Below are 14732 nucleotides of genomic sequence, written 5' to 3'. Positions count from 1 at the left end.
AATGTATATCTCACCTAAATAGTATTAAATTAGCATTCTGATCCACGCCAAGTAGGGATAAAAACGCACAACAAAAATAATTAGGTTGTTCTTAGAACAAAAGTAGTTGTTCATGCCAATTTGCTTCCAATATACGCTTCCAATTTTTTTAGCTCGAACTCGACTCACGAGTAACTCGGTTCGGCTCGATAGGTTCAACTTAATAACTCAATTCAAATGAACCAAGAGATGAAAAAAAAAACTTCCAAATATGCTTCCAATTTGCAGCACCATTACCGTCATCAAACCTGCATATATAACGCTTGGTACATGGCATAGATTGAGAAATTTCCTGCTGTATGTATCCTCCATGCAGTACCTAGAATTAATCCGCTCCTGCACTCTCTTCTTCTAGCTGTGGAATAGCAGCAATCTTGTGCAAATTAAAGACTCACTGGAAGACAAGCAGCAAGCACCTCCAGCTAATTCCATCTCCCTTCATCATCAACCAATTGCGCCAAATGGTTAACCGATGGCGACAGGAACGTACACTTGATATTATTGTTAAATATTCTCGGATGTCATCTCCAAAAGCTAGCTCAAATGGTGAGGTTACCCTCACATATTTATACAGTTCACATCCCGGGAACCTAAGCAATGTGAGACTTCAAACAAACTCCAACAACACACAACTTCACATTCAACACCCACCCTTACGCCTAGCGTGGTCCTGGGTCAAATGCCCACATTGCAGTCTTTAACCCGGCTCTGATACCATGTTAAATATGTTTAAAGATGACACCTTCACCGGGATGGAGAGAGTCGCCAAATTGATCAAGCGTTACATCAGCTTCAGCTTCAACGAACATGACACCTTCACCAGTACAATCCACCATCAACTTGCCCCCAGCTCCCTCCTTAATCCTTCCCGCAAAGGGATAGTAATAAACAAGTGTTTGAGAGAGTGCATGTCTAAGGACTTCAATAGGCTCTTTCTCTGTCATTGATGGTTTGTGACGATAGAAAAATATGAAAGGAATGTTATAACGCAAACCCTTTTGATCATCTATGTCTGATAATAGTTTAACTTCACAAGTCGCACCCACTTTGGTTGATTCCTTCGACCTATGAATTTTAACGATGAAGAACTCATGATATCGGAAAAGATACTTATAGTATTTCAAGTCTCATATAATTTTTGTGTTTCGATTGAATGAGTTATACACTGATCGAGTTTTATTTATATATGAAATTTCTTAAATGATACGTATATTATATAAATTGAAAAATAACAAATTTAAGCACTATCTTATTGAAATTGCACCTCATATTGTTTGTAGTAGAGACTAGTAGTTTTCAAGCAAGCCCACTTTGTTAGTAATACTAGGTAGAAGTCACCTATGACAAGAGTCTAACTTGTCAGGATTTAGTATTGGAATCTGCCAACAACTTAATATGGTAAGCACTAAGGAGGTTTTAACCACACAAAAAATTGGTAAGCATCTAACTATATATTTTGATGATGTGGTTTGTTCTACTTGTTGAATTAATTTTCTTTATAATAAACAATATCCATGTGTTATTAGAAACAAAAATTAATTTAACAAATATGCAGGTCACGTCATCAAAAGGTCAAATACCTATACATGTGATAAGAGATTAAAATAGAGAATTTTTAAGAGTTTAATGGCTATGTATTGTCGATATATAAAATTATTTTACACATGCATTTAATTAGAGCTGTTAAAGGGGTTGGTCCGGCCTAGTCCAAAGGGGCTCGTTCACATAAAGGGGTCGGCCCGGGCCGGCCCGTTAACTTCATGGCCCAGCCCAATAAGCAAAAGCCTACATGGCCTGATGGACCGGCCCACTAATTTTTATAGTATTTTTTTTTAAAAAAAAAAAAACAGATTCTACTATTATATTTCTCAACTAAATCTCTAAGAAGATAATTCGTATCCCTATATTTTGTCACATAATCTCTCAAACAACAATATCTTCCTTTTTATCCTCATCAAACAAACAAACAAATCTCTAACAAATAATCTCATTCTAATCCAATAATTTTTTTGTCATATTATTATTACTAGCGGCCAAAAGGGCACATTCCATGTCCGTTTGTGTGATCCGCGTTTTTTATTTTGTCTTATGTTATGGTGAGTTTGTTAATAAAAGTTTTTTACCGCTAAAAAAAAACAGACATGTCTTATATTATGGTGAGTTTGTTAATAAAAATTTTTTGCTGCTAAAAATAATTAAGGATATTGTTGCTATTATGAAAAGTCCGTACCAAATTTTTTTTATCCTCTTTATATATAGCTATAAATTTTCACCTCGTATCTTAGTAATTTTTGTCTACTTCTAATATAATAAAATTAATTACTACCAAAGTTACTAATTTATCTTTAGTAGGTTTCACCATATTCCAAGTTTTATATCTTTCATTGTAATTTAAGTAAAAAAAAATATATATAAAAAGAATATAGAAAGAATATAAAAGAAATACAATAAAAATATGATATGCTTAAAATAATCATATTCCAAGTTTTATATTCTTCATTGTAATTTCACAAAAAATTTAAAAAAAATATAGAAAGAATATAAGATAAATACAATAAAAAGATGATATGCTTAAAAATAGGAATAAAACAAATTATAGATAGAAACAAAACAGAAATAATAACAATAAAATGACAAAAATAATAAAAAATATTATATATGAATTTATGCATAAAATATGACCAAAATATGACAATGAAAAGATTATAGAATTTTTTTAAATATTTTTTTAATTCTTTAAAGGGTCGGCCCAAAAGCTTGTGGGTCGGCCCATGACGGCCCATGAAAAAGCCTAACCCGATAAGGCCCGACCTCTTTTTTATGAAGCCCGGCTCGTGTAAAAGTATAGGGCTAATAGGTGAGCCCAATAGCCCGACCTATTTTTACAGCTCTACATTTAATAATGTATTGTCATATCATTTAAATAATGTGATACGTTATATTTATTTATTTTTACATAAGGGGACAAAGCCCCAAGAAAAAAGAAAAAGAAAAAAAAAGAAATTACACGAACGTTCTGAGACATGCAAGCGCCGAAAAATATCATTGAAAATAAGACTTCGAAGTTCTTGAGGAGGAGTCTCAAAAATATGTAAATCCAAAGAGTTCAAGGTTAGACTGAAATTAGCTAACCAATCAGTTGATCTATTTCCTTCTCTCCATATATGATTAATCCGAACTTGCTAATTCATATTCTTGAGATCTTGAATGCGCCTCATCAAAGTCGGAATCTTTTTATTAACCTTGCAATTTTCCGTGACCATATCAACTAACACCTTCGAATCACTCTCCACTTGAAGATGATTATCCCTTGTCTTCGAGCTAAATCTATTCCAATGTACATGCCCCACATCTTCGCGTGGAGCGCGTCACAAGAGACAATCTTTTGTGAGAAGCTACTCGCACAGATATCGTTGCTGTCGTGGAGGAGTCCTCCACACCCTGAGAGAGAAATCAAACTTTTATGAGTTTGACTCATCCTTCCTGAGGCTGCTTACCAACCAATGAAGGTTATCACAGAACTGTCGATAGATCAACTGTTTATGTTAGATTAATTCCAAAATTTACAAGTCATTTTATTAAAATCTTCATAATTGTAATAATTTTGGAATCTTTCTATTGTCATCACAGTCGAGCTTTAGACTCAATATTGACTTAAAATTCGCTAGAAGTCTATCTATTCACTCTCATTGAAGTAGACTGCCATTGTTAGTGCGGGTACCGTTTAACTCACCAGAATTATTACGAAAACAAGCACTTATCGCGGTCCTTCCTGCGTCGGCGAAAAATGCAGCATTACATTGCACTTTAATCATCCTATACGAGGCTTTTCCCACTGATTTGTTTCTTACAAGCGGAACATCATGATCATCATTACTTCGCATCTCATGGACTGCAAACCACTCATTCCAATGATCAAGCGCAGCCCGACCAACTTGGTTTGGACTTCTAACATTATTATTCCAAATTTTATCATTCTGATTGTGTCATATACTCCTAAACAGCGTAGCCACTTTACCTATAGTATTAGTAGCGTAGTCCTCATTATGACAGAAGGCAAACACTCTATCTTCCGCACTACTTTGCTGATAAGCTGCAAAACCTAAAACAGATGACAGTCCAGCTGCTTGCCAACTAGATCAAGCAGAAGCGTGAAAAAATTTTCATTTACCAAAAAAAAAAGATACAATTTTTTTTTTTTTTTTTGAAGGAAAGATACAATTTTCATTCTTGTCAAAAAAGAAACGAATTTTCATCCTTGTCAAAAAAGAAACCATCCTTATATATATTTCTAAAAATAAATAAATTTAGTAAATATGAAACAAAAACCTACGGAATTAAAGATGGAAAGCTGATATTTCAACTCTCTTTCTTTCTGTTGTATTTCTGTAGATCCAAGCAAGCACAGTATTATTACTGTCATCATCAATCAAAGTACTAGTCGGCCACCGCATCCGCCCGTACATTCGAAACTGCCAATCGAGATCTTCTAATCTTCTTCTTCTCTTCTTAATTTTTTCTTTCTCTCTCCGGTTTTTTCTGAACCGGACCGAACCGGAAATATGGGAGTGCCAGCGTTTTACCGGTGGCTCGCGGATCGATACCCGCGATCTATTGTCGATGTCGTGGAGGAAGCAGTACCCGCCGGCGGTGTTCCGTTTCACGTTGATGTATCTAAACCTAATCCTAACGGCATGGAGTTCGATAATTTGTACTTAGATATGAACGGTATCATTCATCCTTGTTTTCACCCTGACGGCAAGGTACCTACCCTAGCTACTTCTCCTCAATTCAATTTCGTTCATTCGTTATGCTATTTGTTTTTCTTTTTTGGTTCAAGAAAATCAATATCTATAGCCTAATAGAGCAAAAATCGTTATGCTAGTTGTGAACCTGAGATTTATCTTCAATTCACCGTTTAAGGTTTTGAGATGAGTTTTCGATAATCGTTTTATTTGTTAGGTAGTGAATTGATGCTTGATGCTTAATTTTGTGTTGTGAAATTGATTGTTCACAACTTGTTGCGGTGTTTAGATGCTTTGTGAATTTTGTTGTAACTAGTGTTTATGGAAGATATGATTTGACATCTTAAATGATTGCGAATAGAACAGTGTTTTTTTGTTGATAAGCTGAATAGAACAGTGTTGTCAAGCGTGGATTGCAGAAAATAGTGCTTTGTTCAAATTCTGCTAAGTAGCATTGTTATAGCACCACCATAACTGCTACAGAGTGTTTCACAATATTTTGTACTAAATAGTGTATGGCAGACTAATAGCTATTTGTTCAAATATCGATATGGAATAGTGCTAGAATGTAATCTCATGAACTATAAAGTAGACTACAATGTCAATATGACAATTTGGAATTAGAAGTTTGTTGATTTTGTTGTTATGTAAACTTAAATTTATGTTCTGCGAACTGTGTTAATTAGTTTTTCAAATGCAGCCAGCACCTACTACCTATGATGATGTATTCAAATCTATGTTTGACTACATTGATCATCTCTTTACATTGGTTCGTCCGAGGAAGCTTCTTTATCTTGCAATTGGTATGGTGCATTTTATTGTTTTTTGTATTTATGTAATGCAATAATATTTGTTATGTTACTGGATCTTAGTTGCCAGCTTCTTTAAGTTATAAATCCAAGACATTTATGACTATAAAGACACTGATGCTTTAATGTAAAAAACATAGAAATGACTATAAAGACATTTATAAACATCTAGGAACTTGGTTTCCGTTAAACCTTCAATTTCTTTTCAATTATTTGTAACTTAGCACATACATTCCCAAGTGGTTTCAGCGTTCAAATTTACTGCAAATATTTTCAAGTGAATACTCAGATAAGTGTTTGTAAAAACAGAAAAGCTAATATGGAACAATTAAAACTTGTATCCAATTTTTGGAAGGCTGCAGTCTTTCTGTGTATGTTTTGTAATGTTAAGATTGTACGTCTTATTTAACTTTGAACTGCTTTCTCATTCCAACCATTTATTTTCAATATTTTGTTTTTGCCCCTTCAGATGGTGTTGCACCAAGAGCCAAAATGAACCAGCAACGTTCTCGACGTTTTCGAGCTGCAAAAGATGCAGCTGAGGCTGTAAGAAAATTAATGTCCCTTTGTTTACAATGGTCTCTTACTATTTTTGTGACGAAGTTGAGTTACAATGTGGTGTTATAGGAAGCTGAAGAGGAAAGGCTAAGGAATGAATTTGCCGACCAGATAGAACTTTTGACGTCTAAAGAAAAACGTGAGACTCATGACTCAAATGTCATTACTCCTGGCACTCCGTTTATGGCAGTGCTGTCGGTGGCACTTCAGTATTACATACAAACTAGATTGAATTACAACCCTGGCTGGCGGAATACAAAGGTTCACTTGACCTTATCTTGATATATTCCTTACCCATATGGCACATACATCCATTTTCAGGATAGTTTGTTTATGTATATTTATTAATTTGTTAATGGAGCTGCTTTTGGTGATTATTTGAAGGTCATGCTTTCTGATTCAAATGTTCCTGGCGAGGGAGAACATAAAATAATGGAATATATTCGATTACAGCGTAACCTTCCTGGTTTCGATCCAAATACTCGACACTGTTTGTATGGATTAGTGAGTTTTTATCCAATTTTGAAAATCTTGCCTTATCTGATGTTGGTATATTTATCCATTCATTGACATTTACATTGTGTGATATGATCTTTAAATCAGGATGCCGATTTGATTATGTTGGCTTTAGCTACACATGAGATACATTTTTCAATATTGAGGGAGGTTAGTTTCTAGTGTATGAATTGTCGTGCTGATTTTAACTCTATTGATCTCAATGGATTCCCTTGGTTATTAATTATCTCAATGAACAGGTAATTACTTATCCTGGACAACAAGAGAAGTGTTATATGTGTGGCCAAGTTGGCCATCTTGCAGCTGACTGTCGCGGTAAGCCGGGTGATGACGATACACCAATACACAAGAAGAAATATCAGGTTGGAGGATTGGAATTTGTCATGTCAATATGAATTTTTACTTTTGTTTTCTGTTGATTTTTCATTACTGACTAATTAATTCTATTCACAGTTTCTTCAAATTTGGGTGCTGCGTGAATATTTGCAATGTGAATTGATGATTCCCAACCCTCCATTTGAGATTGACTTTGAGCGCATAGTAGATGATTTTGTATTCCTATGCTTCTTTGTTGGCAATGACTTTCTTCCGCATATGCCAACATTAGAGATACGTGAGGTAAGCATCTTGCATGTGCCAACTGCCATGTTAAACGGAGCTGTAGCTTGAAACAGAAAACATGTCAATTCAATTTTGTTACTATGTATTGATCTATATTCTTTAGATGTAGGACCGTAACATACTTGCGTTATGCCCTTTTGCCCGGATATTTTGCTTTCCACCTCATGGTTGGTGTACTATTTGATAAGTTTTTTACTTCCTCAGGGGGCTGTGAATTTATTGATGCATATCTATAGAAAGGAATTCACTGCCATGGGTGGTTATCTTACTGATGCGGGTGAGGTAAATTCCTCTTCTCTGAATTTGTGTTTGGTTTTGCATTTGTTACTGTAAGGCAGTGATTTGTTCTTGAATGTGATAGATTATTTTACAGCAATCCCTTTTTTTTTTTTGTGCTTCAATTTGACTCTTTAAGTCATTCGTGTGGAATTTCGTCTTTTTTCAAAAAACCTCCCAGGTTTTCTTAGAGAGAGTGGAGAATTTCATTCAGTGTGTTGCTGTTCATGAAGATCAAATATTTCAGAAACGAGTTCGGATTCAGCAGGTATTGTCATATCTGACTTTCTGTCTATTTGACTGTCTTTTGCTGTCTGGAACATGTAATTATTATGAATCATTAAACTTCTGAACCCTCGGAAGTTTTGCACTGATCAAACTTGTCTGTTGTCAGAGTTGTGATTTTTTCATGTTCTGTATTTAAAGTTGGTATGCATGCTTGATGCCTTGTAAATAAAGTTGTATTGTCAATATTGATCTGGCAAAAATCTTCAATTTGTTCTATTCCATTTTGATTCTGCATACTTTTACCCATTAGAATTGATGAACCTCATAATTTTCCCCCTCAAACTTGATAATTGCCACCTATTTGAGTTTGTTTGAAATTTATTTTCGGTAAGAAAGAAGAATCGAAGCCTTCCTTAATTACACTACTCCAAAACATTTAAAGTTGCCATGAGTATATAAGGAGGTACTAAATTGGCTTTGGCTACTTGAAAAATTAAATAGTTGTAAAGGGGGGTGTGAATTCTAGTTCGAGCATGAACTTGATCTGGTTTAATCATACTTCCGGTGCATTTGTTTAATCATACTTTATCCATAAAATGTATGATGAATGGAGGAAATTACTGTAGTACAATTTCATGAACTGATATGCACAAGCCATATGTATCTTTAATATGGTTTGAAGTTTACTTGCAAATGTATAATAATTGTGATTTGGTTGTATTTTAGGCTCAAGAAATTAATGAAGGGATGAGAGCTAGGGCACGAGGAGAAATGCCTGAAGAGCCCCGTGCCTCACTTACAGATAAGGTTCGGTAATTATTTTTATTGCCAGAATCTATTGAGCAGTTGGCTTGACTAATTATTTTTATTGAATTTTTAAGTTCATGTTTGAGAACTCCACCACAATTAACTTTCTAGAGCTTCAGACCAAGTTATTCTATTGGCTTCCCAAACACACACCAAGGGTAGCAATGTAACTTGCTCGGGAGTTGTATTGTGCACTAAAAGCATTTTTTCCCATAGAACTGTGGTTGCAAAATTCGCACTCTTGACATTCAGAATTATACCTTTTTATGTGTTCAGAAGGCCCCTCCAATCCTGATTCCATCTTCAAACACACTAGCTTCTTACGTTCGGCAGTGTGTTCACTGAAAAACTTGCCATGTTGGTGTTGTTCGGCCTATGAACTAATCCTGGTCCAGCTGAATTTTTTTGAACCCTTGCCAAGTTGGTGACACGGTTCAAGGCAATGTTGTGACCTTGTGTGGCTATTTTGGTGATGGGATTGGTGATATTGGGCGGACTCAATTTTGGGTGCCTCTGTTTCTGCATGAATGGTCTGGGTTGACTGCTTCTGAAATTTCAATAGCTCTGTTTTTGTTATCTGCCGGTTTGTGGGTGTCTGCCGGTTTGTCTGTGGGTGTGTGCAAAGTATATGTAAAGAAACTTCTTTTTGGCATAAGTTGTACTTTTCCGTGCAAAGTTACATATTTTATGTATTTTGTATTAGAAAATACTTAAATGCTATGGTTGTTTAATTTTTTTTTTTGTTATTAAATTGAATATAATTTCATATAGAAGGTAGTATCTTATGTTTTGTGTTACATACCTTCCTATCCAATTTTTTTGAACAACCTTCCTATCTAATTTTATGTTTCTACCTTCGTTATCCAATCCATGGTAGGATAATACAATTTTGGCAACATCGGAATATAAAGTCGCCGAGGTTTTGAATATATTCATAGTTTGCCTCATTGCTTTTATTTTAACCATTCTCTAACTTAACTGTTTGGATGCATGATACAAAATGTATGCTATGTTTTTAGCTCTTCTAAAATAGTTTTATCACTCAGGCTGAAGCTTTTTTTTTTTTTTTGAGATTGAATGTTTCTTTTAGCAGTTAGAAGTAGATTAAGAGTCCCTGATTAGACGGATTCACATTTTTTAGGGTGCAATTGATATAAAAACTGAACACAAAAGCATGGCTAAATGTTAGACCACATGAAATTCAACGGTTAAGAAATCTAGAAGTCATCAGATTATTCTTTTAAACTGCTCGAGTGTTTGTTATTGCAGGTTAAGTTAGGAGAGCCTGGATACACGGAAAGGTATTATGCCGAAAAGTTTGGTGCGTCGAATCCAGAAGAGATCGAGAGAATTAAGAAAGATATAGTAAGTTCTGCACTTCTGCCAGTATTGTTGGAATTTTTTTTTCTAAAGGACCAGTATTATTGTAATTGTTTACTGTTCTTTTACACATTCACAGTGCAAATTTCCTTAAAACATTGATGGCACAAATTGGAAAATAATTATTTAAATTACAATTTAATTAAACTTTTCAAAGTCTTGTTTCTCCAGTGATGAAATTTTCAATTTTCTGTAACATGTTTTAGACAGGCATGTAAAATTTTCCATTTTCTATACTGAAACGTTGAGGCATTTTGTTAGCATGTCTTCGATTCAAACTGGAATTGGAACACTTGGTGTGTATGCTTTTACCTTTTTAACTTGTGTAAAAAAAAACTGTCAAACTTTGGCCATTATTAGGAGTAGTAGTAGGTACTAGAAATTACCCAAAATTTGCTCTATAAGGAGGAGAGAGAATATACTTGTGTAATTCCTTGTATGTTATGCTCATGAGTAAATAAGGTAATGAGCACTGCTGCACTGGCTGAAAATTTATTTTATGTATTAATAGATATTTGTTCAATTATATATTTTTACTTTCTTGGTAATGACTATTGTAATCAATTCCATTAGTTTATGGTTTTTATGTATATATCCCTTTAAAAGATAGCTGACTGTCACATTTTTCTTTGAAGGTCTTGAAATATGTAGAAGGCCTTTGTTGGGTTTGCCGGTATTACTATCAGGGTGTCTGCTCATGGCAGTGGTTAGTCATGCTTTTATTAGTTAATAGTTATAGGTTATATTTGTTCTGTAATGCTGACTGTTTTTATGTTATTGGGTTAACAAGCTGTACTTTTAGATGAAACCGTGAGTTACTACTTGAAACTTGTAAGTTTGATTAAAATCTGATGTTACCCAAATGATGGTTGCTAGTTGGAACTTGAAATCATGATTTAAGGGATGTAATATGATAAGATGCAATATACACCGGGATGCCTTGATGACTAGGATATAGATGTTGGTGTTTGAGTTGCTTTAATATTTTACATCCCTTGATGCCTTGATGAGTTGCTTTAAGATGTCTGAATTATCATCACTCTTCATTATTCAATTTTTTTAATATTTAGTGTTTCATCAGGTATTACCCGTACCATTATGCTCCTTTTGCTTCTGATCTTAAAGATTTAGCCGATCTGGAAATAACTTTTTTTATGGGAGAACCATTCAAACCATTTGACCAGCTCATGGGGACTCTACCCTCTTCAAGGTTTCTTCACTTCCCGCATCTTCAGATCTGTTGTATCACTCTTCATATACATGATGCTTGTTAATTTATACAGTTCAACTGCACTGCCGGAAAGATATCGAGATTTGATGATTAATCCTTCATCACCTATTCTTCAATTCTATCCTTCTGGTGAGATCACTTGGCTGTTATTGATGTATTATATTATATCGTGTATACTTTCTAGTATTTTACTTGGATTGCTTTTTGACAGATTTTGATATCGATATGAATGGCAAAAAATATGCATGGCAGGTAATACAGTAATGTTTTGTTTTGTGTACACATGCTCTCTTATGTAATTTTTCATCATTAAAACATTTTATGAATGGTTTAGAGTGAAGTGGTAATAAGGCTATTGTTTGGAATATTCTTAGGGTGTTGCCAAGCTGCCATTCATTGATGAGAAGAAGTTGCTTTCTGCCACAAAGACGCTTGAAGGCACATTAACGGTAACGGTCTGGAAAATTTATTATTATTACTTTTTTCTGAGGGCTTGTTTGTTACTATGTTTATTTCTCGTTCACCACATTTATGAACTGACTCAGATCTGTTGTCCAAAATTGTTGGCCTTCAAATTATATCAAAGAATAGATCTGATAAGAAAATGACGACTATGGTTTATCAAAATAGAAGTTGTTGATTCCGTCAAAAAAAAAATAATAGAAGTTGTTGATTGACGGTAGCAGCTTTTAAATATACCATAAGTACTAATCCTGTCATCGCCATCTCTTGTTATGCTAATTATCCAACTTCTTTGTACTCTATCGCATGTTATTTTTGGGAGGAGGGGGTTTGAGATGGATTTTTTCTTTGTATTCTTTCCAACTAGTAGCTTCAAATATGTTTTTGCCTAGAGCGAGCCTGTTCTACAGCTCATGAATTTATGAGACCAACCAATTCTTAGTTGTGCATGAGTGCTCAATTTCATTAAGATTAATTATGTGCAGGAGGAGGAACATCTCAGAAATAGTAAGATGCTTGATTTGCTTTATGTCAGCTGTGCGCATAAGTTGGTTCCACATATCCTATTCTATTACCATAATTATAGTCATTTGTCTTATGGAGAAAGACCTGTTCTGCCAATTGACCCAAGTGCTAGGTTAGTGAATGTGTTGGTAATTGTAATTAATCAAATTCTCGTTAGCCTTTTATTAGGGCTCATGTGCTTGTCATGTTTTGTTTTTATTGGCAGCGATGGTATGAATGGATTTTTTTGGTCATATGAAAGAAATGTGTTCAGAAACGTTGTATCTTCTCCCATCAGAGGCTTGCAGGATATCGCGGGCAATCAAGTTTTGTAAGTGTTTTCCTTCAACCTGCCTAATATTTTAAAATCTTCAGATGTACTCATGTTGAGTGTTTTTAAATTTCAGAAATATTACTTATCTTAATCCTCGTAGTCATAGGCATATCCCAAAACCTCCGGATGGTGTAGTAATGCCCAAAAAGGTCTGTATACTTCTCTTAGCATCTAACATAAAATGTTAATAAATTCATCCCGTTGACGGTGTCCATGACTAGATTTTTATGTCGATAACATGGCTCAGATGGTTGCCATGTGTAAATTCGTTTTATCAACTATTTCCTTTTGGTTCAACGATATTGATCACATATACTTTGACATTGGTTATGTTTGCAGATATTAAGAGCCCTTGATATTAAACCTTTTCCTGTGTTATGGCATGAAGACAATAGTAGGCGGCATCAAGCCAGAGAGAGGTGAGAATCCATTCCGGAGCTTGTTTAGTTTGGTCACTGGTGTAACATTATTTTCGTATTCTTGCCTTTTGTAAAACAATATTACAACCATTGCATTCCAGAGCTACCTAAATTTAATGTTATATGTGGTAATATTATTACTATATGCTGACTTTTTTTGAAGATATTCATCCATACTTCAAATTAAGAACATAAAGATTTTGGTGTCAAATCTGGTTTCTATAATGTGAGTGATAAGTTGTATACTTTGAAAGAGTTCTTACTTTTCTATTTTTGGTACATCTTACAGACAACAGGTACCTGGAGCAATTGCCGGACCTCAACTAGGAGAAGCAGCTCACCGTCTCGTCAAAAACTCCCTTCAGTTCAATAATAATACATCCTATGGATTGCCAGACCAGATTCCAGGCCATCATACAATGAACAGGGTCAGACCAGCTGGATCCTCTGGATCTGGAAAATATTATGGTGAAGAATCAAACAGTTATTATGGACAAAATTACCATCCGCAGGGCATAATGAATAGGCCTAGGTTCCCAATGCCATCTAATGGTTGGCAAAATGACAGACAGAATATTAGGATGCAAGATAGGTCGCAACATCATGAACAGTTCCACAACATGAAAACTGGATTTCATGCTTTGACAATAGATGAAGGTGCAAGACCTAGGTCGTCTGCAGTGCCTTCACCAAAGACACCTGCAATGATGTTAATGAGGCCGCAAAATACAGGGCACGCAATGAATCTACAACCACAATTTGTTCAGAACATTGGTCCTCCTATACCACCTCCAAATTGGATTAGTAAAGCTCCAGATACAAATGGAATATATGCTAGGCATCAAGAAGCTCCATTAGGGGGAGCATATGATAAGCCCATTAAGAAGGTGTACCAAATTAAAACTCGTAATCCCCAAGATATGCCGGAGCAAGGGAATCAAGGATGATTGTTGTGGATATATTTGAATTACTTAACCGGAGTGCTCTTGCTAGATGCTTCTCTCAGCCCCAGATTGGAGCTCATCCAAGTTCATTACTGAAGTTTCAGGGGGCATTTATTTGATATCATAAATTCGTAATGCAATAGGCAGACAAATGCTTTTATCTGCCTATCCTACACAGCACTTCCTTGATAGTGGTCCAGGCCTATATCGGTTGGAAAGGTACGAGAGCCGTGAGATGTTCATTATTTTGCACATTCCAAGTTCTGTAATCATCGAGCTGGTCCAGGCCGTTGGTGGATATCAACAAGTTTACCGTAAAACAAGTGTTACTAAAATTGCACTGAGCTCAGGGCTCATTCAATTGTTGTCTTTCATTTTTTAACCTTCAATGTTATGTAACATTTAGACAGGTGGAATAGATGAATTAAATTAAATGTCTGTATAAGGTAATCCAATCAATCTAGGTTCCAAAGAAATTGTACAGGGGAGACCGCAAAAATGAGAGGTAGAATGTTGCTCCTTGCTAGTCTATATCAAGTTTTTTTTTTGGTAAAGAGTCTATATCAAGTTTTATTACTTGAATTATTTAAAATGTAAGTTATCTTTACACTTCTTCCTGTTTGTTCTTGATTTAATTTATTGTTTCATTCGTTTAATATTGAACATTCAAATAAAACCTGTTTCTCTAAGTGCCAATCCTTCAAACTTTTTATGAGTACCCTGACCATTTGTCACTTTAACCCTTCCCCCTGTTTCATTTTATGTGTGATCTTAGTGTTCTACCATTTTGATTTTGTATAATATCTCTGATGCACTGTTGACTTAGAAGCATAAATGAATATTTGAATCCATTACAAGT

General features: G+C 34.9%; 1 protein-coding gene across 2 annotated transcripts; it reads left to right on the top strand.

The window, feature by feature from the left end:
* Positions 1–4299: 4299 nt before the first annotated feature.
* LOC123890838 (5'-3' exoribonuclease 4-like) lies at positions 4300–14485 on the top strand. 2 transcript variants are annotated; one of them, XM_045940542.1, is made up of 22 exons: positions 4300–4802; positions 5485–5587; positions 6063–6139; positions 6221–6412; positions 6536–6655; positions 6755–6817; positions 6907–7029; positions 7121–7285; positions 7493–7570; positions 7746–7832; positions 8519–8599; positions 9869–9964; positions 10615–10685; positions 11061–11189; positions 11263–11339; positions 11422–11462; positions 11585–11659; positions 12158–12309; positions 12403–12507; positions 12584–12659; positions 12850–12929; positions 13219–14485. In XM_045940542.1, exons 1-22 carry the CDS (start codon positions 4602–4604, stop codon positions 13874–13876), a joined length of 2850 nt encoding a protein of 949 aa, XP_045796498.1. In that variant the 5' UTR covers positions 4300–4601; the 3' UTR covers positions 13877–14485. The 2 variants fall into 2 exon arrangements, with proteins under 2 accessions (XP_045796498.1, XP_045796497.1); XM_045940541.1 differs by having other exon boundaries at positions 4368–4802; positions 12158–12507.
* The last annotated feature ends 247 nt before the right edge of the window (positions 14486–14732 follow it).

The sequence above is a fragment of the Trifolium pratense genome, linkage group LG6 (assembly GCF_020283565.1).
Source record: "Trifolium pratense cultivar HEN17-A07 linkage group LG6, ARS_RC_1.1, whole genome shotgun sequence".
NCBI classification, from domain to species: Eukaryota; Viridiplantae; Streptophyta; class Magnoliopsida; order Fabales; family Fabaceae; genus Trifolium; species Trifolium pratense.
Note: the sequence above shows the minus strand (reverse complement) of the source record. Positions and strands in the feature narration are given on the sequence as shown.

Coding starts and splice junctions, on each gene's coding strand:
- LOC123890838 (XM_045940541.1), top strand. CDS start 4,602: ATGGGAGTGCCAGCGTTTTACCGGTGGCTCGCGGATCGATACCCGCGA. Junction 11,463..11,584: donor GCAAAAAATATGCATGGCAG/GTAATACAGTAA, acceptor GAATATTCTTAG/GGTGTTGCCAAGCTGCCATT. Junction 12,508..12,583: donor ATCGCGGGCAATCAAGTTTT/GTAAGTGTTTTC, acceptor TTTAAATTTCAG/AAATATTACTTATCTTAATC.